Source organism: Pleurodeles waltl, chromosome 5 (assembly GCF_031143425.1).
Source record: "Pleurodeles waltl isolate 20211129_DDA chromosome 5, aPleWal1.hap1.20221129, whole genome shotgun sequence".
NCBI lineage: Eukaryota > Metazoa > Chordata > Amphibia > Caudata > Salamandridae > Pleurodeles > Pleurodeles waltl.
In genome coordinates, this window is record NC_090444.1 from 1552138524 (window position 1) to 1552165099 (window position 26576).

At 46.0% G+C, this 26576-nt stretch overlaps 1 protein-coding gene across 1 annotated transcript in view; it reads right to left on the bottom strand.

Moving 5' to 3' along the window:
• Positions 1-26576, bottom strand: part of PXDN (peroxidasin) — a 584135-nt gene that overhangs the window by 52778 nt on the left and 504781 nt on the right. The window contains exon 20 of the mRNA XM_069235854.1: positions 20517-20637. Coding sequence (XP_069091955.1) covers positions 20517-20637 — 121 coding nt within the window. The remainder of the gene's footprint in view (positions 1-20516; positions 20638-26576) is intronic.

The window sequence follows — 26576 nt, forward strand, 5'->3', positions numbered from 1 at the left end:
AGGCGCCTTATACTTTTTGTCCACCCTAGGCGTCACTGCCCTACTTTTAACTGGCTCCTTGAAAATGTCCTTTGCATGGCGTAGCATGCCTGGGAGCATCGGCAGGCTTTGGTAGGAGCTGTGGGTTGAGGAGAGGGTGTTAAATAAAAAATCATCCTCTACTTGTTCAGAGTGTAGTTCCACATTATGGAATAGAGCTGCTCTAGCCACCACTTGCGAGTAGGCTGTGCTGTCTTCCGGTGGTGATGGCCTAGTTGGGTATGTGTCTGGGCTGTTATCAGACACTGGTGCGTCGTACAAGTCCCACGCATCCTGATCTTGGTCGTCGTGGCTCATGGCGGTGTGAGCTGGCGAATGTGACGGGGTGTAAGTTGGCGAAGCCGGAGTTACAGGTGGAGGCGAGGGAGGAGGTGTTACCTTTTGTGTTGTTTGTTGCTGAGGAGTAAACTGAAGCGTTCTCTTTCGTTTGACAGGTGGGAGGGTACTGATCTTCCCAGTCCCCTGCTGAATAAAGATACGCTTTTGCGTGTGATCCACGTCAGTGGATTGCAGTTCTTGTTCAAATCTATGTTTCTTCATGTGAGAAGACATAGAATGCTCTTCGGTATAGGAGCCAGAAACAGGGTCTGATGTCGCTTTTTTCGGCTCCGAAAGCCCTGTCGATTGTTTTTTCGGCTCCGAGGTAACCTTCCTCTTTTTCTGTGCCGAAAATTCTTGGCCTCTATGGTCTTCGGCGCCACTGTCTCGGCGTCGATCGGTGTCGACACCGAACTCTCGGTGTCGATGCTTCTGTTTAGCACTCTCTCGGTCCCGAGGAGGCTGCGTGCCGGTGTCTCGACCGAAGTCGGACGATCTCGACACTGAATGGGCCTTTTTCGGTGCCGATTGTTGGTCACCGAGAATTTGGGTGGAGCCATGGCCGGTTGGCAGTGGCGTCCCCTGGGCCTTCTTTCCTTTTTTAAGGTTTGATCTCGACGTCTTACTCACAGTTCTTGTAGAGTGTAGCTCGTCGGAGTCTGAATCCTGGATGGAAAAGGATTCCTCCTGTTCCTCTTCTGTCTCGAACTGTGGACGCTCTTTTGGCGTGGACGCCATCTGGAGTCTTCTCGCTCGACGGTCGCGCAGAGTTTTTCGGGACCGGAACGCCCGACAGGCCTCACAGGATTCTTCGCTGTGCTCGGGTGACAGGCACAGATTACAGACCGAGTGTAGGTCCGTATAAGGATATTTGTTGTGGCATTCGGGGCAGAATCGAAACGGGGTCCGATCCATCGGCGTTGTCCTCCACGCGGTCGGGCCGACTAGGCCCCGACGGGGTGCCGAAATCTACCCCGAAGGGCACCGAGGCGCTTCGATGTTGAACGCGTCGTCGTATGTGTCTATCTCTAACCGGATCGCAACGATACCGTCGAAAATCTTCCGTCTTCAGCTAACTTTCCGTTCCGAAACTCGGAGCGACAGGAACACGTCCGAACCCGATGGCGGAAAGAAAACAATCGAAGATGGAGTCGACGCCCATGCGCAATGAGCACAGAAGGTGGAGTCACTCGGTCCCGTGACTCGAAAACACTTCTTCGAAGAAAAACAACTTGTAACACTCCGACCCAACACCAGATGGCGAGCTCATGCATACCATGTGTATCTACAGCGACAGATGCCATCGAACATATATTTTTCTATACAAAAACCTATTGGCCTGGAATTGTCTTTGAGTTGTTAGTTCCTCATTTATTGCCTGTGTGTGTACAACAAATGCTTAACACTACCCTCTGATAAGCCTATTGCTCGACCACACTACCACAAAATAGAGCATTAGAATTATCTCTTTTTGCCACTATCTTACCTCTAAGGGGAACCCTTGGACTCTGTGCATGCTATTTCTTACTTTGAAATAGTACATACAGAGCCAACTTCCTACATTGGTGGATCAGCGGTGGGGTACAAGACTTTGCATTTGCTGGACTACTCAGCCAATACCTGATCACACGATTAAATTAAAAAAATTGGCATTAGAAACTGATTTTTGAAATGTGAGCTATTTTTCTAAAATTTTTAAAGTCCTGCTAGGGCCTTGTATTAGTCCCTGCTAGCATTTCTTTTAGAGTTTAAAAGCTTTGTAAAAATTTGAATTAAGTTCTAGAGATAGTTTTAGATTCTTAAAAAGTATTCCAACTTTTAGAAACATAATGTCTACTGCAGAAGAGATAGTAATGGAACTCAACCTCACCCCTTACCTGCATCTTAGGATGTCAGAGTTAAGGTCTCTCTGCAAAATAAAAAAGATAAAGACTGGTTCAAACCCTACCAAAGTACAGCTCCATGAGCTTTTGGCAGAGTTTGCTAAAAACAACCCCTCTGATGATACCTTCCCACAGGGGGAAGCTAGTGATGGGGAGGATTTCCCACCTCCAGTCCTAGATAGGGAGCCCAGGGTCCCTCAAACCCTGTCTCCACAAGTGATAGTCAGAGATGCTGCTTCTCTCACAGGAGAGTCCAGCAACTCTGGAAGCATTGAGGGCAGCCTCAATGAAGATGACCTCCTGTTAGCCAGGATGGTCAAAAGATTGGCTTTGGAAAGACAGATCCTAGCCATAGAAAAGGAAAGACAAGAGATGGGCCTAGGTCCCATCAATGGTGGCAGCAAAATAAATAGGGTCAGAGATTCTCCTGACATGTTGAAAATCCCAAAAGGGATTGTAACTAAATATGAAGATGGTGATGACATCACCAAATGGTTCACAGCTTTTGAGAGGGCTTGTGCAACCAGAAAAGTAAACAGATCTCACTGGGGTGCTCTCCTTTGGGAAATGTTCACTGGAAAGTGTAGGGATAGACTCCTCACACTCTCTGGAAAAGATGCAGAATCCTAGGACCTCATGAAGGCTACCCTGATTGAGGGCTTTGGATTCTCAACTGAGAAGTACAGGATTAGGTTCAGGGGGCTCAAAAATCCTCGAGCCAGACCTGTGTTGATTTTGTTGACTACTCAGTTAAAACACTGGGGGGTTGGATTCATGGTAGTGGTGTAAATGATTATGATGGGCTGTACAATTTATTTGTGAAAGAACACCTGTTAAGTAATTGTTTCAATGATAAACTGTATCAGCATCTGGTGGACCTAGGACCAATTTCTCCCCAAGAATTGGGAAAGAAGGCGGACCATTGGGTCAAGACTAGGGTGACCAGGACTTCCACAGGGCGTGACCAAAAGAAAGGGGTCACAAAGACTCCCCAGGGGAAGAGTGTTGAGACATCAAAGGGAAAAGTAAAGAGCCTTCTATAGGGCCCCAAAAACCTGCTCAGGAGGGAGGGTCCAAAGCCTCTTCACAATCCAGTTTTGGGTACCAGGGTAAAAACTTTGATCCCAAAAAGGCCTGGTGTCATAGCTGTAATCAGCAGGGACACCAATCTGGAGACAAGGCCTGTCCCAAGAAAGGTTCCACTTCTAACTCTATTCCAGCTAACACTGGAATAGCCAGTCTCCAGGTGGGATCAACACGGTGCCCAGAGCAAATCAGGGTTCATACTGAAGCTACATTAGTCTCTGAGGGTGGGGTGGACTTAGCCACACTGGCCCCCTAATATGCAAAAATACAGGCAGCAACTCTTAATTAATGGGACATGTGTAGAAGGCCAGAGGGATACAGGTGCCAGTGTCACCATGGTGACAGAGAAACTGGTTTCCCCTGGTCAACACCTGGCTGGACAAACTTATCCAGTCACCAACGTGGACAATCAGACTAAAGTACATCCCATGGCTATGGTAACTTTAGAGTGGGGAGGGGTCAATGGCCTGAAACAGGTGGTGGTCTCCTCAAATATCCCAGTAGACTGTTTGCTTGGAAATGACCTGGAGTCCTCAGCATGGGCTGAGGTAGAACTCAAAACCCATGCAGCCATGCTGGGTATCCCTGAACTGGTGTGTGTCAAGACAAGGGCACAGTGCAAGGCTCAGGGTGAAAAAGTGGTTTTGGAGCCTAGAAAAAGGGCCCAACCCTCCAAGAGAAAAGGAAAGAAGACTGGGGAACCAGCTTCAACACAACCAGAGAAAGAGAACCTCTATTCACAGGAAGAAGTTCTGCCCTCTGAGGGAACTGAGCCCATGGAGTTAGAACCTTATCAGGTTGAGCTCCTAGGCCCAGGGGGACCCACAAGGGAACAGTTGTGTAAGGGGCAAGAAACCTGTCCCTCTCTTGAAGGCCTTAGGCAGCAAGCTGCTGAAGAGTCCAAAGGAAAAATCACTGGAACACAGAGTCTATTGGGAAGATGGATTCCTCTACACTGAGGCAAGAGATCCCAAACCTGGTGCCACTAGGAGAGTGGTAGTGCCTCAGGAGTTTAGGAAGTTCATTCTGAGCTTAGCTCATGATATTCCACTTGCTGGGCATTTGGGACAAACCAAGACTTGGGAAAGGTTAGTTAACCATTTCTATTGGCCCAACATGTCCCAGAAGGTAAAGGAGTTTTGTGTCTCCTGTGCCACCTGTCAAGCCAGTGGTAAGACAGGTGGACACCCAAAGGCCCCCCTCATTCCACTTCCAGTGGTGGGGGTCCCCTATGAAAGAGTGGGTGTAGACATAGAGGGTCCACTTGAACCTCCCACAGCGTCAGGGAACCAGTACATACTAGTAGTAGTGGATCATGCTACTAGATACCCTGAAGCATTTCCCCTTAGGTCCACTACTGCCCCTGCAGTAGCAAAAACACTCATTGGTATTTTTACCAGAGTGGGATTTCCTAAGGAGGTGGTGTCTGACAGGGGTGTCAACTTCATGTCAGCATACCTGAAACATATGTGGAATGAGTGTGGGGTGACGTACAAATTCACCACACCATACCATCCATAAACCAATGATCTTGTAGAAAGGTTTAACAAGACATTGAAAGGCATGATCATGGGGCTCCCTGAAAAACTCAAAAGGAGATGGGATGTCCTCTTGCCATGTCTGCTTTTCGCCTAAAGAGAGGTGCCTCAGAAGGGAGTAGGGTTTTGCCCCTTTGAACTTCTGTTTGGCCATCCTGTCAGGGGACCACTAGCTCTTGTAAAAGAAGGCTGGGAGAGACTTCTTCATGAGCCTAAACAAGATATAGTGGACTATGTACTAGGCCTACGTTCAAGGATGGCAGAGTATATGGAAAAGGCAAGCAAAAACCTTGAGGCCAGCCAACAACTCCAGAAGATGTGGTATGACCAAAAGGCTGCTATGGCTGAATTTCAGCCAGGGCAGAAAGTCTGAGTTCTGGAGCTTGTGGCTCCCAGGGCACTTTAGGACAGATGGAGTGGCCCTTACCCAGTGCTAGAAAGAAAGAGTCAGGTCACCTACCTGGTAGACCTAGGCACTAGCAGGACCCCCAAAAGGGTGATCCATGTGAACCGCCTCAAACTCTTTCATGACAGGGCAGGTGTGAATCTGTTGATGGTAACAGATGAGGACCAGGAAGCTGACAGTGAACCTCTCCCTGATCTCCTCTCCACAGACCCTAAAGATGGCTCAGTTGATGGAGTGATCTATTCAGACACCCTCTCTGGCCAACAGCAATCTGACTGTAGGAAGGTCTTACAACAGTTTGCTGAGCTCTTTTCCCTAACCCCTGGTGAGACACACCTGTGTACCCATGATGTGGACACAGGAGACAGCATGCCTGTCAAAAACTAAATTTTCAGACAGTCTGACGAACTTAAGGAAAGCATCAAAGTGGAAGTCCACAAGATGCTGGAACTGGGAGTCATTGAGCACTCTGACAGCCCCTGGGCTAGCCCAGTGGTCTTAGTCCCCAAACCTCACACCAAAGATGGAAAGAGAGAGATGAGGTTTTGTGTGGACTACAGAGGACTTAACTCTGTCACCAAGACAGATGCCCATCCCATTCCAAGGGCAGATGAATTGATTGACACACTAGGTGCTGCCAGATACTTAAGTACCGTTGACTTGACAGCAGGGTACTGGCAAATCAAAATGGCACCAGGAGCAAAAGAAAAGACAGCATTCTCCACACCTGATGGGCACTATCAGTTTACTGTTATGCCCTTTGGTTTAAAGAATGCCCCTGCCACCTTCCAAAGGTTGGTGAATCAAGTCCTTGCTGGCTTGGAGTCCTTTAGTGCAGCTTATCTTGACAATATTGCTGTCTTTAGCTCCAGCTGGCAGGATCACCTGGTCCACCTGAAGAAGCTTTTAAAGGCCCTGCAAGCAGCAGGCCTCTCTATCAAGGCATCCAAATGTCAGATAGGGCAGGGAACCGTGGTTTACTTGGGACACCTTGTAGGTGGAGGCCAAGTTCAGCCACTCCAGCTCAAGATCCAGACTATTCTGGACTGGGCAGCTCCAAAAACCCAGACTCAAGTCAGGGCATTCCTTGGCTTGACTGGGTACTACAGGAGGTTTGTGAAGGGATTATGGATCCATAGTGACACCCCTCACAGAACCTACCTCCAAGAAAATGCCCAAGAATGTAAACTGGACTGTAGAATGCCAACAGGCCTTTGACACCCTGAAACAAGCTATGTGCACAGCACCAGTTCTAAAAGCTCCAGATTACTCCAAGCAGTTCATTGTGCAGACTTATGCCTCTAAACATGGGATAGGGGCAGTTTTGTCCCAAACAAATGATGATGGCCTTGAACAGCCTGTTGCTTTCATTAGCAGGAGGTTAATCCCCAGGGAGCAGCGTTGAAGTGCCATTGAGAGGGAGGCCTTTGCTGTGGTTTGGTCCCTGAAAAAGTTGAGACCATACCTCTTTGGTACTCACTTTGTAGTTCAAACTGACCACAGACCTCTCAGATGGCTAATGCAAATGAAAGGTGAAAATCCAAAACTGTTGGGGTGGTCCATCTCCCTACAGGGAATGGACTTTATAGTGGAACACAGACCTGGGACTGCCCATGCCAATGCAGATGGCCTTTCCAGGTTCTTCCACTTAGAAAATGAAGACTCTCTTGGGAATGGTTAGTCCCATCCTCTTTCGTTTGGGGGGGAGGGTTGTGTAAGGAAATGCCTCCTTGGCATGGTTACCCCCTGACTTTTTGCCTTTGCTGAAGTCAAGTTATGATTTGAAAGTGTGCTGAGGCCTGCTAACCAGGCCCCAGCACCAGTGTTCTTTACCTAACCTGTACCTTTGTTTCCACAATTGGCACACCCTGGTATCCAGGTAAGTCCCTTGTACCTGGTACCCCTGGTACCAAGGGCCCTGATGCCAGGGAAGGTCTCTAAGGGCTGCAGCATGTCTTATGCCACCCTGGAGACCCCTCCCTCAGCACAGACACACTGCTTGCCAGCTTGTGTGTGCTGGTGAGGACAAAACGAGTAAGTCGACATGGCACTCCCCTCAGGGTGCCATGCCAACCTCACACTGCCTATGGCATAGATAAGTCACCCCTCTAGCAGGCCTTACAGCCCTAAGGCAGGGTGCACTATACCATAGGTGAGGGTATAGGTGCATGAGCACTATGCCCCTACAGTGTCTAAGCAAAACCTTAGACATTGTAAGTGCTGGGTAGCCATAAGAGTACATGGTCTGGGAGTCTGTCATACATGAACTCCAGAGCACCATAATGGCTACACTGAAAACTGGGAAGTTTGGTATCAAACTTCTCAGCACAATAAATGCCAGTGTACATTTTATTGTGAAATACACCCCAGAGGGCATCTTAGAGATGCCCCCTGAAAACATACCCGACTTCCAGTGTGGGCTGACTGTACAATATAGAGCCCTGAAGAAGTCGCAGGGGATTAGAAGAACCCCCCATGACGAAACACGTGTTGGCTCAGAATCCATCTTCATGGATGTTGGTGCAAATAAAGATACCATGACCTACTAATTCTGTATTGAGAGAGGATATTTTTTCTTCGTAATTATTTTTCCTGGAACCCACTCACTTGGATCTTGACTCATTTATCTTGAACTGTACTCACTTGATTCATTGACATTTTGTATTTTGTATAAGAAAAAATTTGTTTGGCAAGGGGACCTCACTGTTTGCATTTTATGTTAGGTTTATTTCAAACCCTTGAGGGATGGGTCTTTTCCCTTGTGTAGGCTACCCCTTTACACTTTAATTGGCCTAACAGTACCCTGAGCGCCATTTTTTTTCCCCCTATTTTGCACCCCAATTTTCGTCTGACTAGTTTTACCAGCCTGCCACACACCAGACATGTTGCTGGCCACATGGGGAGAGTGCCTTTGTCACTCTGTGGCTAGTAACAAAGCCTGTACTGGGTGGAGGTGCTTCTCACCTCCCCCTGCAGGAACTGTAACACCTGGCGGTGAGCCTCAAAGGCTCACCCCCTTTGTTACAGCACCCCAGGGCACTCCAGCTAGTGAAGATGCCCGCCCCCTCCAGCCACGGCCCCACTTTTTGCGGCAAGGCCGGAGGAGGTAATGAGAAAAACAAGGAGGAGTCACTGGCCAGTCAGGACAGCCCCTAAGGTGTCCTGAGCTGAGGCGACTCTGACTTTTAGAAATCCTCCATCTTGCAGATGGAAGATTCCCCCAATAGGATTAGGGATGTGCCCCCCTCCCCTCAGGGAGGAAGCACAAAGAGGGTGTAGCCACCCTCAGGGCTAGTAGCCATTGGCTACTAACCCCCCAGACCTAAACACACCCCTAAATTGAGCATTTAGGGGCTCCCAGAACATAGCAAGATAGATTCCTGCAACCTAAGATGAAGAAGGACTGCTGACCTGAAAGCCCTACAACTGCTTTTGGCCCAGCTCTACCGGCCTGTCTCCCCACTTCAAGAAAAACTGCAACAGCGACGCGTTCCACGGGGTCCAGCGACCTCTGAAGCCTCAGAGGACTACCCTGCATCTAAAAGGACCAAGAAGTCCAGAGGACAGCGGCTCTGCTCCAAAGAAGAAACATCTTTGCAACAAAGAAGCGACTTTTAAAGACCACACGTTTCCCGTCGGAAGCGTGAGACTTTGCACTCTGCACCCGACGCCCCCGGCTCGACCTGCGGAGAAACAACACTACAGGGAGGATTCCCCAGTGACTACGACCCTGTGAGTAGCCAGAGTTGACCCCCCCGACTCCTCTCAGCGACGCCTGCAGAGGGAATCCAGAGGCTCCCCCTGACCGCGACTGCCTGCTTATAAGAACCCAACGCCTGGTAAAGACACTGCACCCGCAGCCCCCAGGACCTGAAGGATCCGACCTCCAGTGCAGAAGCGACCCCCAGGTGGCCCTCTCCCTTGCCCAGGTGGTGGCTACCCCGAGGAGCCCCCCCTTGCCTGCCTGCTTCGCTGAAGAGACCCCTGGGTCTCCTATTGAAACCAATTGCAAACCCGACGCCTGTTTGCACTCTGCACCCGGCCGCCCCTGTGCCGCTGAGGGTGTACTTTTTGTGCTGACTAGTGTCCCCCCCGGTGCCCTACAAAACCCCCCAGGTCTGCCCTCCGAAGTTGCGGGTACCTACCTGCTGGCAGACTGGAACCGGGGCAACCCCTTCTCCATTGAAACCTATGCGTTTTGGGCACCACTTTGACCTCTGCACCTGACCAGCCCTGAGCTACTGGTGTGGTAACTTTGGGGTTGCCCTGAACCCCCAACGGTGGGCTACCTTGGACCCAACTTTGAACCCTGTAGGTGGTTTACTTACCTGCAAAACTAACAAACACTTACCTCCCCCAGGAACTGTTGAAAATTGCACAGTCTAGTTTTAAAATAGCTTATTGCCATTTCTGTGAAACCTGTACATGCTATTTTGCTAATTCAAAGTTCCTAAAGTACCTAAGTGAAATACCTTTCATTTGAAGTATTACTTGTAAATCATGAACCTGTGGTTCTTAAAATAAACTAAGAAATTATATTTTTCTATACAAAAACCTATTGGCCTGGAATTGTCTTTGAGTGTGTGTTCCTCATGTATTGCCTGTGTGTGTACAACAAATGCTTAACACTACCCTCTGATAAGCCTATTGCTCGACCACACTACCACAAAATAGAGCATTAGAATGATCTCTTTTTGCCACTATCTTACCTCTAAGGGGAACCCTTGGACTCTGTGCATGCTATTTCTTACTTTGAAATAGTACATACAGAGCCAACTTCCTACACATACTCTCTATCTATTTCTTGTGGGTCCTGCTTTTAAACGTTCATAATTTCTTTCATCATTTGTTAGATGGAGACTGTCTTTCTGATGCATCCCCGTATGGATTACAATTGCCCCAACCTTATCTGCTTGCCTAATAACAGTAATGTTATCGTGCCTAAGATCTATGATTGCTAAATTATCTTCTCTGATCGTGCTGTGAAAGGTGTTGATTAAGGTGGGATTGATTTCCCCTATTTCCTTCAATATTTTATAATATTTTAATAACTTTTTCAAATGCTTGCACTTCCACTGGGACTGCTGTTGGAGGGGGGATGAAAGTTGATTTAAGTTTGATTCCCGTTTCGGGGGCGTGGCCAAGATGGCGACCAGAGCAGACGCTCATTAATCAGCTCCGCTCTCTGCCCCAAATTATCCTCTTAATCTCCTCCACCCGAACCCCTATAAACACTGGGGCTGAACATCGAGGGTTCTGGAAGAGTGAGCCCCGATTGGGGACACTACATTTGTCCCCTGACAGCGACTAACGCAGCATGTAAGTGGAAGGCCTGCATGTATCATGCAGTCTGTGCAGCCGTGTGAGGAGTGAGGGCGGTGCCTTGCAATCACACTAGAGCCCGGCAATCAGCGGGACAAGGTGAGCTGGCAGGCCTGGCCATGACGGACAAAGGCGCGCACAGTGACTGCCGTGCCCCAAAAGTAGATGCTGTAAGGAGCGCACGCCTGGGCCAAACAACCGCGATTGTTCTGCACCGAAGCAGAGTTCAGCATCATTCCGTGCTCCCATGATTTTTCCTGATGCTGTGTGGAAGCCTTCCCCTCCATAATTCGCTGACCTGCACCGCAAGGCAGGAGGGGGCTACACGCGGCGTGCTCGTGGTATCATTCGGTTGCCTCTCATCGGAATAGGTGGCAGAGAGCTTCCAACATCTCAGACTATAAGGTACGAGTGGGCCTGCAGCGCCCGCACTGCGTGTCTGGGGCCAAATCTTGACAAGTTCACACCCAGGATCTACCCATAATCCGCCCAAGTGACTGACTACGTGCTATTGCAGTCCAAATTAAAGTGGCTATACCGGTGTATGTGATACGCTACTATGTGATATCAACATAATCATACATTGAAAACTATGCTAAACAGGGGAAGAGTGAGTCACCCCCCGATTATTAGAACGCAATTAACACGTGTACATCAATAGTGGCTTAATTAAACCACGCATAGATCCTCGCTTACACAGCCACACTCATGGTCAAACCTACGACCATGCGTCAGCTGCCATCGGCTGAGGGAAGTGTGCCTCTATCGACCATCGCTCCTAAAGACACAGAAGTGACCCTCCAGCAGATGAATGAGACCCTTCATGTACACTCTGCTCAATTTGACAAACTACTGCAGGCAGTGTTAGATACGAAAACTACTTTGGAAGGCAAAATAGACACTGTAGCGCATAAGGTCAACTTACTTCGAGTGGACCACTGCAAGCTAGCCCAAAGAGTGCCTGCAAATGAGTTGTCACTAACCGTAGTACAGCCAGGAATAACAGACATCCAAAACCAGGTATCGCAGCTGAGGGCAGAGATCTCACTCCTCCAACGCAGAGCCGAGGATGCGGAGAGGCGTTCCCGCAGGAACAATGTTTGTTTTCTGGGATTTCCAGAAAGAGCAGAGTTACTTAAAGCTGAACTATTCATAGAACAATGGCTGGGGAGCATGATCCTGAGCAATGATGTACCACCTTTCGTCTCAATAGAATGTGCACACCAGATTCCAGGAAAGCCACCAAGGTCGAGGGCTCCACCTCGACCGCTGAACTTCCGAGATCGCAACCTGATACTCCAACGCCTCCCACACAAGGCCCTTGGAAGTTTGAAAGTTCCATAATCACGGCTCACCCTGATTGCACCATGGAAGTGCAACGTAAGCGAACCTCGTATTTAAAGGTTAAGCAGCTCCTACGTGATCGCAACATTACATTCTCTTTGCTCTTCCCAGCGCGCTTACGTGTAGTAGATGATGGAAAGAACCATATTTTTCCAACTCCGGAAGACGCATGGACATGGGCACGCGCTAAGGGCCTGGTTGTACCTTGCGATGACAAAACACCAGATGAAACATGGTTGACTTTAAAACCTCGACGCAAGAGGATGCACCCCTCCAAGGCACAGGCGGCCATGAACCAAGCACAGGCACTGCTCGAAGCAACCCAACTACCTTCTAACTCTAACACTGCCATTCAGGAAGATAAAGGATCAGACTCTGACTCCTCAATGAGTCGCACTAGTGGCTCCATGGCCCCTTCTCCGCCGGGCCCAGCGATAACACCGCAATCAGCAGATGACCTCTAGTGCTCCATTGGACCAACGGCACACTCTCACTTGTCTGCAGCAACAACTAAGGAAACTACCAACTTCAAATGGACATGGCAGCTGATTACCTGACCTTGCGTCAGATGGGCTGTTGGTGGCGACACTGCCCTCCAGCTGGCAGTTACAATCGATTATTTAGACGGGACCTGCACACTGCACTTGGCAGCCTGGAACTACACAACACCTGCAGATGGCAAAAGGGGAATGGGTGGCTGCAGACACCGTAGTCATTAATGGGGGCCGACAGGAACGAGATGCCTGATTTCCTCCACTCACCCCCCCACCCACATGTGGACTTCCGTATGCCCGTATTGCCCATAACAGCACCTGTTGTGCTCCACAGGTATTGGGCTTATCTGGCCCTGTTGGCCATAGCCCTGCTGGGCTCTCTGTTACTAGATTTTTTGTTTTTTTGTTTTGCAAGCGTTTCGATGCTGATGATGAGAGATGGCGCTGGAGGGGTAATACGGAACTGGGCTGACCATGTTCGAGCTCTAGGTTTGTGGACAGATTTCTGCACTCATGCAATCACACAGCTATAACATAGCTACATGGAATGTTCGGGATTTAGCCAATCCTAGCAAGCACAGTAGGGTTCACGCGTATTTAAAGCGTCATAATATCCACATAGCGATCCTACAAGAAACGCACATCACCGACAAAGACCCCCATAACATTAGAACCAAATGGTGAGGTATAGTTTTTGGCATATCCACATCAGCAAGAGGGGTACTGACATGGGTGGCCCTGGGGGTCCCATATGTAGTCCATCATACAGCAGTAGATAAAGACGGTAGATATGTGCTGCTGAAGGGTTCTCTAGATGGCCACTCACTCTCCATAATTGGAATCTATGCTCCCAACTCAAAACAAGGGGACTTTCTGGAATCACTCATGCCTGCGCTCTTCCGAGACTCTACCGCTAACAGCATATAGGGGGGAGTCTTTAACTGCGCACCAGATGTAGACATGGACAGATCTTGCCAACCACTGGCAGGTGCTCCCAGCTGCACTGTGGCGAGTGAGCTGCGTCGGTGGATGCCAGATCACAGGCTTCAGCATGTATGGTGCACATTGCATCCACAAGACAGAGAATACTCTTTCTATTCCCCAGTACATGAGCTACATATTCGCATAGATTTAATATTAAGCTCTACAGGGCTGACACCCAGCGCCGCGAAGGCTGACTACCTGGCCAAGACACTGTCCGACCGCTGCCCATTGAAGATTAGCATGTGCTGGGGCTGACCATGCGCTTCGGTGCCTACCTGGCATCTGCGCACTGACTTGTTGACTGACCCCCCCCCCCCTTCTGCAAAGAGCTGCTTACCTGCATCTCTGATTATTTTGTTACAAACGGAGGGTCGACGTGTGCTATGCCCATAAAGTGGTAGTACGTGGACACTGCCTTTCTGCCACAGGGGGAGTACGACACACACTAGTGCGGGATCTAAACGCAATGGAGGTAGAACTGCTTGGGGTGGAATGTTCAGCAGCACAGGGACTACTAGCCTTAGATATCATTCACGAACACCGCACATGTCATCAAGAATTAGACAAGCAACTGCGTATTTACTACTACAGTCACTATATCGCTACAGCACATGAAGAGGGTGACCAGTCTGGTAGACTGTTGGCGTGGATGATTAGGACCGAGCAACACAGAACACCCACTGGGGCAATAAGGCTCGAAAATGGAAACGTGGTCAATAACCAAACAGCCGTAAACGATGCCTTTAGAAATTACTATAGCACACTTTATGCAGCAGAACCGGACCCCCCCCAGCAGAACAACTAGAAGACTTCTTCAACTCAACCACTCTCACTCACCTCACACCACCTAGATACACCTATACCAACAACGAGATCCACACAGCCTTACAAACAATTGACCCGTAATAAGACTCCAGGTATAGATGGCCTACCGGTTGAGTATTATGCAATGTTTGCAAAACAGCTGATACCACCTTATCTAGAAGTGTTACGTGAAGCACAACAACTGGGACAACTCATAACGTGAGGCACTGATTGTAGTCAGACCTAAGCCAGGCCGCAATGCCCAGATATAAGATCTTATCAACCCCTTTCACTGCTTAATTTAGATTGCAAGTTATTAGGTAAGGTCCTGGCAAATAGATTGTTTCCATTGATGACACACCTAAACCATGAAGACCAATCTGGTTTTATTCCAGGTAGAAACACTTTCCTAAACCTGAGGCGACTTTTCAGATTAATGATAAATACTCACGAGGGAGACAATGATAGACTAGCAGAAAAAGCCTTTGATACCCTAGCATGGCCATTACTAAAAGAAACGCTACGTAAGATGTGTTTTGGCCTGGAATTCCTCAAATGGATTACCATACTGTATTCTAACCCCACGGCCCGTGTCAAAACAGGTCAGACTATCTCTCAGGGTATCCCTATAGGCTGCGTCACCAGACAGGGGTGTCCGTTATCACCCCTATTTTTTGCACTAGCGGCTCAACTCCAAGCACGTGCATTATTGTGGGGGATACCCAAGGGTGACAAACAACATGTAATTTCTCTTTATGTTGATATGCTTACGCGACAGCACATCAGCACTTCCGGAGCTACTAAATCTATTGGTACGCTTTGGAAATCTGTCTAGACTACATGTTAATTGGTCTAAATCTTACATATTCCCGCTCAATCCAACCACGAAAAACTTACGACCTGACCTCCCGCTTTGTGGGCTTCAATGGTCCTTCTCCACTTTTAAATATCTTGGCATTCAAATCTATCACACAAAAGACAACCTACAAGAAGGGAACCTAGGCCGGTCGTTGCGTGCCATTAAAGGATCGCTTCCTTTATGGGGGTCGCTACCATTGTCGCCTTTGGGACGAGTAGCTATTGCCAAGATGATAATACTACCACGGCTGCTATACTTCTTTACTGCACTACCTTCCACTATACCCTGTTCTTTCTTCCGCACTTTGAACAGGTTGATGCTTACTTTAATAGAGGGTAATGGATGCCGCCGAGTGGCACTTACAGTGATGCACCAACCCCTGCTGAAAGGAGGCCTCGGTATGCCAAACTATGAACTATACTACGCGGCAGCACAATTGCAACAGCTTCTCCAAAGGCTTAGAAACACCCTGAGTGCAGAATCTCAGACAGTACAATCTACACTGGGCAGAACTAGTACCCTCTTATGGTCCCAAGACCACACTACTCCTACTGCACATAGAAAAATCCTTATGGCGTTTGCACGCACTTGTTGGTACGGCTATATCCGTAGGAAAGACCCAATCCCCCCTATTCACAAGATCCCACTGCTTGACATACCAAGTGCTAGTAAACTATATGCAATACATTCCATGGATCCGTGGATGGCACTAGGGATACAGACCATAGGTGACTTATTCAAAGACGGACACCTGCTGACATACTCAGAGCTAAATGAAATCTATGCAGTGGGCCCGGGGTGATTTCTGACCTATAGCGCGTTGAAACAGCGCATACAGAACACTTGGCATCATAGAGACATTGAGCCCCCGTCTTCGATCATACTTCACGCTATACTGTCTAGCACAGATCCCAAACACACAGTACCCCAATTATACGGCTCCCTGATGGAGCGTTCTGCCTCAATACAAGAAGAAGCTCGAGCACGTTGGGATAAGGTCCACCAAGCACCACTGATACAAACCGCATGGTCCACAGCATTGCAAATGACGAAGGAAGTGTCACAGAACCCAGATTTTTCTTTACTCAAATCAATTATCTGCATCAAACTTACCCGTCCCCACATCGCCTCCAATCTATGTTCCCCCCATACTAATTATGAATGTCACATTGCGGGGAACCCGATGCCAATTTCTGTCACATGGATGGTTGTGCCCACCCAGAGAACATGGCATGATATTACCTCCCTGATGGGTGACCTAGTCAGTCATACACTCCACACTCCACCCGAATCCGGTTTATTGGGCATACGTCCCAAATCAAAGCAAGATAAACAGAAACATAGGGGTGTAGACCTAGCACATGTCCTACTCAAACGTCTTATAGCAATGCAATGGAATGGAAAGCGCTCGGGGCACCAACCATAAATAGGTGGCAAAGCGATTTATTGAAGTGGACGAGAGCGGAAGTGTATACTCTACAATCCGTAAAAGACCAAGGCCTGGGTATTAATGGTCTAGGGTTTTGGAATAATATTATCACACAATTGGAGGCCAAAGACGACACATACACTCCCTGATTCTTCAGTGTGAACGCTGCAATGATTAGGCATGATAACATTAAACTATAACATAAAACTTAAAGGTGAATAGACGTAGCACACAAGTGGGCATATCTGTGGATAGGAATTCTCAGTGGCTCGGCCCCATACGTGTAGGGGACCTTCCCCCCATGACAGAATCCGCATTGCTTATACCAATACATATCCTCCTACGCAGCTAACCTCACACCACCAGGACACACAGAAGTAGCGTGAGTACTATGAAATATAATGAGGTACTGCAGGCCACGAACTCGGGGTCATTATGCTCCCATGTTATCGTGCAACACTAAGTTTACGAACATGGATGTTTACTCCTACTAACACCTCAAGATACTACTTTGATCCAAAATTATTTGTAATATATGTTATACTATAACTGCAAATGACTACAAGTATATTGTATGTGCATTTTCTCCCCTTCCCTCTCCAGCTGTGAATTGGCATTTAACCTGTTATTCAATATCATCAATCACATCGAAAGTCCGCCGTAATTGTTATACGTTATAAATACAAAAGAATAAAGAGATTTAAAAAAAAAAAAAAAGTTTGAGTTCCGTTTCACCTTCAATGCCCTCATCTTGTGATATTCCCTCACAGAAAACATCATGTTTAATCCCGCTTACAAATTCATTGATTCCACAATGTAGCTTAAATGTGTCAAGTGTTGCTGTGGGTACAAAACACAAGCCCCTTTTCGAGAACCATTTTCTGAAGGCCTGTGAGTGTTTTATCTGAGAGGTTTATGACGAGGCTGTTCAATTGCTCGTGCCCGGTTGGTTATCCTTTTTCATAATAGCTTTGTTTCCAAGGTATTTTTAAACCAACCTTTCACTACACTTCTTAAACTTTTTTTTTTACGGGTCCCTGATGGTTTTCAGCATTTGAATGGAAACGGTCCACTTGGTTAGGGGAAACAGGATACCCAATGATGATACTATCAGATACGAGTACACTGCAGAAAAAGAAAAATGGGACTCCATGGTGGATATTGAAAGAAGTGGTTACATTTGATAATTTGATTGATAACCTGATACTGCTTCGACCTCTTTTTAAAATATTTTTGTGTGTCCTTTTTCATACACCTCGTGGTTACCCTTTGAGGTTCTGGTGTTGTTTTTATCCATAATAAGTATTTCATCCAGACATTTGAGAATTGTCCTGAATTCCTTGCCTTTTTACTCTACTACATGTCTGGTAGAATTCCTTGCCTTTTTACTCTACTACATGTCTGGTAGACTTTAATGCAGACATTTCTGGTACCTAGGGCCTGAGGTGCTGAAGAGGGTTCCTAAGAGCTGCACCCCGAATTGTTCCAGCCTAAGGGGCCCTCACCAAGCACATGACAGGCTGCCATTGCAGGCTGCATGTCTGGGTGCAGACAAAAGTGAAAACATAATATGGCACAGCAGGCCTTACAGCCCTAAGACAGGGTGCATTATATTACATGTGAGGACATATCTGCAAGTAAGTGGCCAGGGAAGCCATTTTAAATGCAAGTGCTGATCACTGGTCAGTGTGAGTTTCCCAGCTACATGATGACTTCACTGAAGATAGGGATGTTTGGCATCAAACATCTCATATTAGTAAACCCACACTGTGCTTGTTTACGGATTTCTGCAAGCCTGCCACCAAAGACACTGTTCTGGCCCCCTAGTGGGAGAGCCTTCTGCTCTCAGAAAGCCAAGAACAAAAGCCTGTCCGGGAAAAGGGTGTAACACCCGCTCCCACAGAATGACCTGCTGATTAGCCTTGCTAAGGTGGCAAGCCTCAAAGGGCTGCCACCTTTGAAATGCAAATCTGGCTCCTCTAATAAGAGAGGAAGCCACTCCTGACTCTCCACAGCCAACTTGGCACCTGGACAGGTGGGAAAATTAGCTAGTCAGGTAGGTGTGCCCTAGGTGGGCTACTAGGAGGTGGACACAACATTTCAGAGGAAGCCATCTTTGTGAAGACATACCTAGGAATTCTGGACAGGGTTATGCCTACTTACCACAGAAAGTGGTCATAGAGGGGGCGTAGTGACCCCAAGGGTCAGTAGCCCTTTGGCTACTACCCTACACACCCCTAAATTCAGTATTAAGGGAAGCCTCTGGCACCAGAGAAGGATATCCTGATGACCTAAGAAGACCAAGGACACCGAAGAGCTACAAAAGCAGAAGAGGAGAAAAGAAGCAGCTGACCTGGTACCAACCCGACCGGCCTGTCTGCATCCCTTGATCCACTAGTTTGCGGTGGTCCACATGAAGAACAGTAAGATCACTAGCCACTTTATCAATTTTGTCCTCCAACGAGGTCCAAGCCTGGTCCAGGGAGGTGCCTAAGTGCTCCATGGCCGCCAGCACTGCATCCAGTTTGTTGCTGTCAAGAGGTAGGGTCCTCTGTCCGCGGTGCCTGCAGTTTGGCCCCTGTCCCAGAGCAGAGGCGGCACGCTCCTGCCATTGTGTTTTCCGGGAGGGGCAACGTGCATTAACTCAGTTCACAAACTAGACGCCCATGAGGTGCCATCCACAAGAGGTGTAGGGGGCCAATAGTGCCTGGAAGTCCTTGTGCTGCTGAAAAGACTTGAGGGAGGGAGGGTCGGCTGGACAGGGCAGTGTCTCCCCCCCCACCTGTTGTCCTCTGTGCTCCGGCGCACAATTCTGGGCCCAGTGACAGCTCCCATCTCAGGTGCACTCCCCGCCTCCTGCGGCGAGAGGCAAATCAGCTCCATCTATGTTCTGCAGGCCACCACGACTCACAGGGCCCTGGGCTGCTGCCCCGCCTCACTCCCCGGCTCACCACTGTTTTCCTTGCCCTGTCCGGGCTTGGCTGCACTGCTCCAGAAGCCCGACCGCCTCAAGACAGGCCACACCTTCCCCATCCTCATGCGGGCTGGCTGCGCCCACAGTTCCCCCGGTCCGCCCGATCAGCTCCTCCAGCTCCAGGGGGATCCTGTTCTCAGATGCGTGCATGTGCAGGTTCTGATCGGCTCCCTAATTCCGTATAAATTACGGATAATTAGGGTGCCGCCACAGAGCTCACTTAGCTTGCGGCCGCCATCTTGGCCGGCAAGCCACGCCCCCTTAAAATCTACTTATAAACATTAATAAGATAATCCCAATGTTAACCTAGGGGACAACTAGGCCTTGCAGTAGTGAAAAATGACTGTGGGAGTTTTTCACTACTAAGACATGTAAAACTTTAGGCCCATGTCCAGCCTTTTAGATACACTGTATCCTGCCTTCTGAGATGTCTATGGCTTACCTTAGCGGTGACCTATATGTATAACAAATTAAGGTTTGGACCTGGCAAAAGGGCAAATTTGCCAGGTAAACAAAGCAGTGCAGAACTGCACACACAGGCTCTGCAGAGGCAGACCTGATTCATGGTTAGAGGACTACTTAAGTGGGTCAGTGGGTGGCACAGTCAGTACTGCGGGCCCACAAGTAGCAGTTAATTTACAGGCCCTTGGCTGATTGGAGATCAGCCACTGATACCATGTGTTGAGGGAGAGAGCACAAGCACTTTAGCACTGTTTAGCAGTGGTAAAGTGACCAGAGTCTAAAGACAGCAATACTGAGAACAGGAAAATGGAGGAGGAAGTCATAATGTTCGGTAGTGACCCTGCATAAAGGGCCATTCCCAACAATATGTTAACTGTGATTGCACCTTTACACTAACAAAGTATGATCCTTAACTGACATCTTATTTAATAAAGGGGAGTAGATCCCATGACTACAACACAACATATATAAAGACTGTAGTACAAATTATAGTTAACATTAAATGAAGTATTTATGTAACAAATACAACAATGATCTACACATGAAAGCATTATATTATGGTCAACATTCTTACCCAAATGTTTTCGTTGTGGTTTTGTTTTTGGATGGGTTTTCATCCTCAAAGCTGTAATCGAGAGAGCGCTTTCCTCTGAAATGATGTGAAAGAGCATTAAACTGCCCTCTTGTCCTACAGTCTGAAATTTAGAAGACATATGTATTTATGTAAAACACAAGTTAGCTGGGGAAAAGGAAAATATTTCCGAAAAGACAAAGGGCCTGATTCTAACTTTGGAGGACGGTGTTAAACCGTCCCAAAAGTGGCGGATATACCACCTACCGTATTACGAGTTCCATAGGATATAATGGACTCGTAATACGGTAGGTGGTATATCCGCCACTTTTGGGACGGTTTAACACCGTCCTCCAAAGTTAGAATCAGGCCCAAAGAGCATTACAATTAGTGTGTTCTCCAAGCTTGCTTTTTTCTAGCTTCATTCCACTAATACATTTTACCTATTTTAAAATACATCGCTATTTACTATGCAATAAATCTATAAAGCTCGAAATTGTACAATATGGTAAAGACTTCAATCAGTCAATGAAATTTTATTTGATATTCAAGATGAAAAACAAAAGAGTTAATATAAATAAACAGTATTAAAACAGATCAGAAATAGAATTAAATTGTCCCGGCTATAAAATTAAAACAGTGTGTAATCCAAATTTCACATCCCGCAATATGCCTCATATATTGACATATTAAAAAGGTAAAGGCGTTGGTAATAAGTTTTTAATTTTGCTGTTTTTTAAGGTGCTATGCCCCATAATTGCCACACTGACACCAAATTGAGAAAAAATGCCACTCGCACATTGTAGATATATAAAAAAAACAATGTCTGAAAAGCTCCATTGGTTAATATTTATACGCACACAAAATAAAGAATAAGTGCTCAGCATCCTAACAATTATTCAAAAAAGGAATTTTGTATGAAAATTATGCTACAGAAGCTCATATGTAATGTAGTACAATATTTTTGCTCTAATCTCATAGTACTAACCCAAATGCCTTGTTATATCAAAGGGCAATAACACCATCGGGTAAATAGAGCAAACCTGGCATGAACTTTAAATAAATTATCAGAATATGTAAGTTGCAATTATTTTGCATTTGTGTGTAAAGTTAGAGAAACTACGTCGTGCAGCATGAATGCACAATATTCTAGTTGTCTATAATGCAGTATTACCAGGTTACGGAATAACTTGGAGTTTCACGTTACAAACCACTTCTACACACACATACAACAAAAGATCGGCAAAGACAGAATCTTGCATATCTTATTAGCTGCATATGTACATCTTGGAAAAACAAAATTAGCACCACACAAATGGATAGGTAGTCAAGACCTATCTTTTCCACATTCATCCTGGATAGTTCTAGTACTCAGTAACCAGTACTGCAAGTCAGGAAGGGTAGGTGATCCCAAAGGCCATAACATTTTCAAATTGCCCAATTTCCTCATTACAGCATTCTCCTTGCCCACATCCCTGCATCTGCCGAGCCAGTGCTGAGGGCCTCATCTTTTCCAATCTGGCCCCCAAAGCCTGGAACAACCTCCGCTACAATATCAGAGCTGCCAGCTACACCATATAATTCCACAAGAAGCTGAAACTACGGCTCTTCCAATAGGAGCCAGACAGGGCAGCTCCACCCATGACATGCACGATTCCAAACTTCCGCTGATATGCATAGCATACAAATAAGCTTAACAAAACTATGCAATGTACATAAATTAGACTTCAAACAGCTTATGCATAGGCAATTGTGCACGCTATGCTCACAGACTGAAGGAATAGCAGAAATAGAACATCTTCATCCCGCAACGTGAAAACGCAACATTGATTTCATAATCCAGCAAGCAGCTATTACCGAACAGTTGGTGCCAAATATCACGTTTATGCCTTTACAGAACTACCACATTATACAAAATGATTACGATAGCATGCTGGTCAAAGAATGACTTGTGCTTCTGGATGTCAGAATTAACCCAATCCCCTTGTGCCCCTTCCCCTCGCATGTACTGCACGATGCCCAAAATTGTCACAGGCCTTGGTGCGCTAGATAGGACACCATATAGAATATGCATTCAGTGAACACTGGCACACAAACTGACAAGCTCCTTAATTAGTTCAAATAATATCACTTGACAACAAATAACCCATGTGTGATTGCTGGTTTGCAAGAATAACATTTCTACTGAACCCAGCACGGCAAACTACAGGGACTCATCATAAACCAGACTAAGGGCCTAATTTATATGTTGGGGGTGTGTGTATATATATATATATATATATATATCCAAAATAATGGTCTGCCCCATTTAAATTTCAGGCGGACCATAGGTTTGAATACAGAGGTGACTAACTACTCCGTTACTGTTATAGCCAAACCTCTCCGACGGCCTAACGAAGTAAAGGCCGTCACAGAAATGGCTATATGTCTGCCCACTCAATCAGGAAGGGTGGACATATAGCCATTTTTTTTTGATAGAGCGCGCAAGCGCTCTGACCTGTTGTAATCTGTGGGCTTTTAACCACGCCCATAAGTATCACTCATTTGTGGACTTGGCTTTAAAAAATCCTGTTTTCATTGGTAAATGCTTTATGTTTGTCCCTACTTGTGGCGGTTTGGTTTCCGCCATGGACATCGACCCTGTTATGTGGATAATTTCACGATTGCCAAGACGCTTGACTGCAAGCAAACTTCTTTTTCCTTTTGTGCTCATGGCGGCCATGGCGCTTTGAACCAGCTCACTCATGTCAACTCTTTTACTTTTCATTTTCAGTTTGTGGCAAAGAAGGTCCAGTTAGGAATTTACAATGCTAGCAAGCTCTAACTCGAGCAAACGTGAGATCCATTGCATTGCAAATGCTTGTTTACTGTCTGCCACTGCCGGGCAAACCCTGTCTCCCATGACAAGGGGAGCATTACTTTTTTATTTTTTAAAAAGGAAATTCTGTTTTGGGATTTTCTTTTTGAAAAAAAAAAAAAAAAAAAGAGAGAACCGTTTGGTACACCAAACAGCAAAATGGATTGGCAGGAACCACCATGTGTTTCCTGTCTGTATTTGTTTTAATAGTAGAAAAATATAGAAAATTGTGCTTCTTGTGAGGGACTCCCCATGCTATCCTTAATAGACTCCAGATCAATGGCCAAGCTGACCGACAGCATGGCGAGTTAAAAACAGGATGAGATTTCCTTAAATATAGCTGTATGTTAACATATTAGTAGTATAATGCTAATATTTACCTGTTTTGTTATATGTGACCACTTAACTTGCTTAAACCCGACAGGCATCAAATTATGTTTAGCAGTTAAATAATGTGGAAATATACCATCTCACGACTCCATTTATTCCCGCTTGCTTGGCAGTCTTATTATAAATTTGGCAGGCGGTCCCTTTGCCATGGAAACAAGTAATTTACTCCATCCCCCTGGCGAACAATGGGCAGTTCACCAAATTATAAATTAGGCCCAAAATCGTTGTAGTCTCCGAGAAGGTGATCATATGCAAAAAAATTGCTTTAAGGATATTCTAGAGTGGAAGGGAAGAGGATGCATCCCTTAAACAGAACAAGGTGTTTATACCAATCTTTTTAGCAGTACTTGGATGCTAACTTCAAACACTCCCAAGGCAGATGAAAACTTTAGTTGCATAGTTTTTTTTTTCCCTTAGAACAAGGTATCTCGCTAGTCTCGACGGGAGATTTCACTCAGAGGATAACACGCTGTGGTGGTCATGAAACAGTGAAAATAATCTGCTCCAAGTAATTTGCAAACAGAAGCAGTATGTTACCACTATTGCTCACAAAGGAAACAAATGATGTCATGATATCCTGCGAATTTCACAAAGTCACACAAGCCAGTGTAAATTATCTCTTTTACCAGGTATGCTGGCACTTTATAATTATTTAATGCTCCTGTTAACGCGTCCCTTTATGATTAATTTATACACATTGGGACTCGTTTTAGACCGATGAATCTTTTGACCCTGATTAAAGACACCTTAGGACGAGATAGCTAATCAACATGTCAATCAATACGTCAATAATGTCATCAATATTTATTATGAAAATGCAATTCACCTTAGTCAATGACATTTAATAAAACTCAGAAACCACCATGACCTTTCAGTCATGAATAACCACACCAGTTTAGTAAGATTTAGTGATATTTATTCCCTATTGATTACAATTCTAATAGCAGGTGTATTAATCTCAATAGCAAAAAGCTCATCAACATTGTCATAATTTGGCAACTCGAATAAGACTTCATCAAAGCAAGAATCACAATTATTAGAACATAACACGGCGTCAACATAGGTTATCCTTAGCAGAGTGTCATTAGCACGTCGGTTCAACAAAGCACAGATTCAGTCATTTGTCTATTTGCGTCATTTTGTGTACCCCTTAACTAACCTCGAATTAGCATTGGCATGTTGGGCTTCATGCAAAACAATTTAGAAACACCAATTTGGAAAACATCTAGCTATGGTCTCTGTCAAAAGATAGCAGTTGGTACCTAGAAAGGAAAAGCAAACCGACAATTACAATTTCATTGTCATAGTTACCCTCCACTTGGGTCAGCACCCAGGTTCGGTCTTCGTCCTCAGGACATCAGTCGATTCGCCATCAGTCAGGAACTCAGCTCAAGCACAAAGGGCAAAAGGGTACTTCCCTCATAAGAAGGTAAAGTATAGATGGGCAGTCTAAGGGCAAGGATGGTTTAAGTAAAATCAGCAAGTCACTAATCAAAGTGACAAAGTGTCTGGATCATAGCAAATCGCATCAGCATCTCCCTAACTAACTAACTCATTTCCGTGTGTCAAGGGGTTTTATCCCTTTTTTGTTGCACATTCCCCTAAAATCTAATTGGTTAAGGGGTTGCACCCCACTATCTCTACCCAATTAACTTCAAATTAGCTCATCGAATTTGTCACCCCATAACAGTTCTCACGTAGTTTATTGGTCCTTATGATTGACGTCTTCAAGGGGTAGAATGTCTGGTATGATTTCATCCTCTCGTGGTCTTTTGCACATCTTCTGTCAGTAGCTCCATTGTCTGTACCGGTTTAGGCGACCTTGTACCTACGAACAATCTACACTGTTGCATTCAGCTAAAATGTTTCTATAAGCAAGTCGAATTTCATGAGAACGGATCTACTACAGTTTCATTCAGCTTCTAGTTTGAAGAAAACAAGAGTTCATGTCCTTTAGCAAGTCAGCACACTGCACGTTAGAAAAATACATTTAATATGAGAGCCAGGCAGCTAGGCCTCGACTCATGCTAACTAAGGCCTAGTGATTTATTAGCAAAAGTCTAATATATACCCTTTCAATATTAGTGTAAAATCACAATTTAATAAAACATTTCATGATTATTAGTCAGTTTCATTAGTCTCCGTATACATTGGTGGCTACTCCCCGTGGGCACATTTCAAGGGCACGTTTTTAGCAAAACATATTAATACATTTTCTATACAGCATTATTATACATTAGTTCATAAGCATTTCATGTTAATATTGATTATATAAGCTGTGCTCTCTCAGTCCCTCCTCTGATGACTTCCCTTTCAACCTTTCACTTTCCTCATTACTCTAATTTCAACATCTTGCCCCTTGTGTGAGCTTTCCCAAATTTCATTAAACATTTTCTCCCTTTCATTTTCTTCATTTCTTTTGTTTCGTTTTGTCAGATTTCTTTTTATTCTTTCATTAACTTTGCATGATAACCATAATCCCAATAGACAAATCAGGACAATCAATAGACCCCCTAATATTTTTGCAAGAACTCCATTCCAATTATTACTAAACCAATTCCCTACTCTGGTAATTCCTTTTCCAACTTTCTCCCAAACTCCAGGTTCCTTCAGCTCCTTCAAATCTGAACTATCTCTTGTTAGGTTAGTAAGCATACCTCTAATCTTTTTACTATTGTCCGGAATGAACGCACAACAATGGCGCTCGTTAAGCATCTTACAGACTCCGCCACTCTTCGCTAAAAGAATGTCTAAAGCAAGCCGGTTTTGAAGAGTCATAGCTCTTTCCGCAGCAAGTTCAGTATCCATCAGGAGTA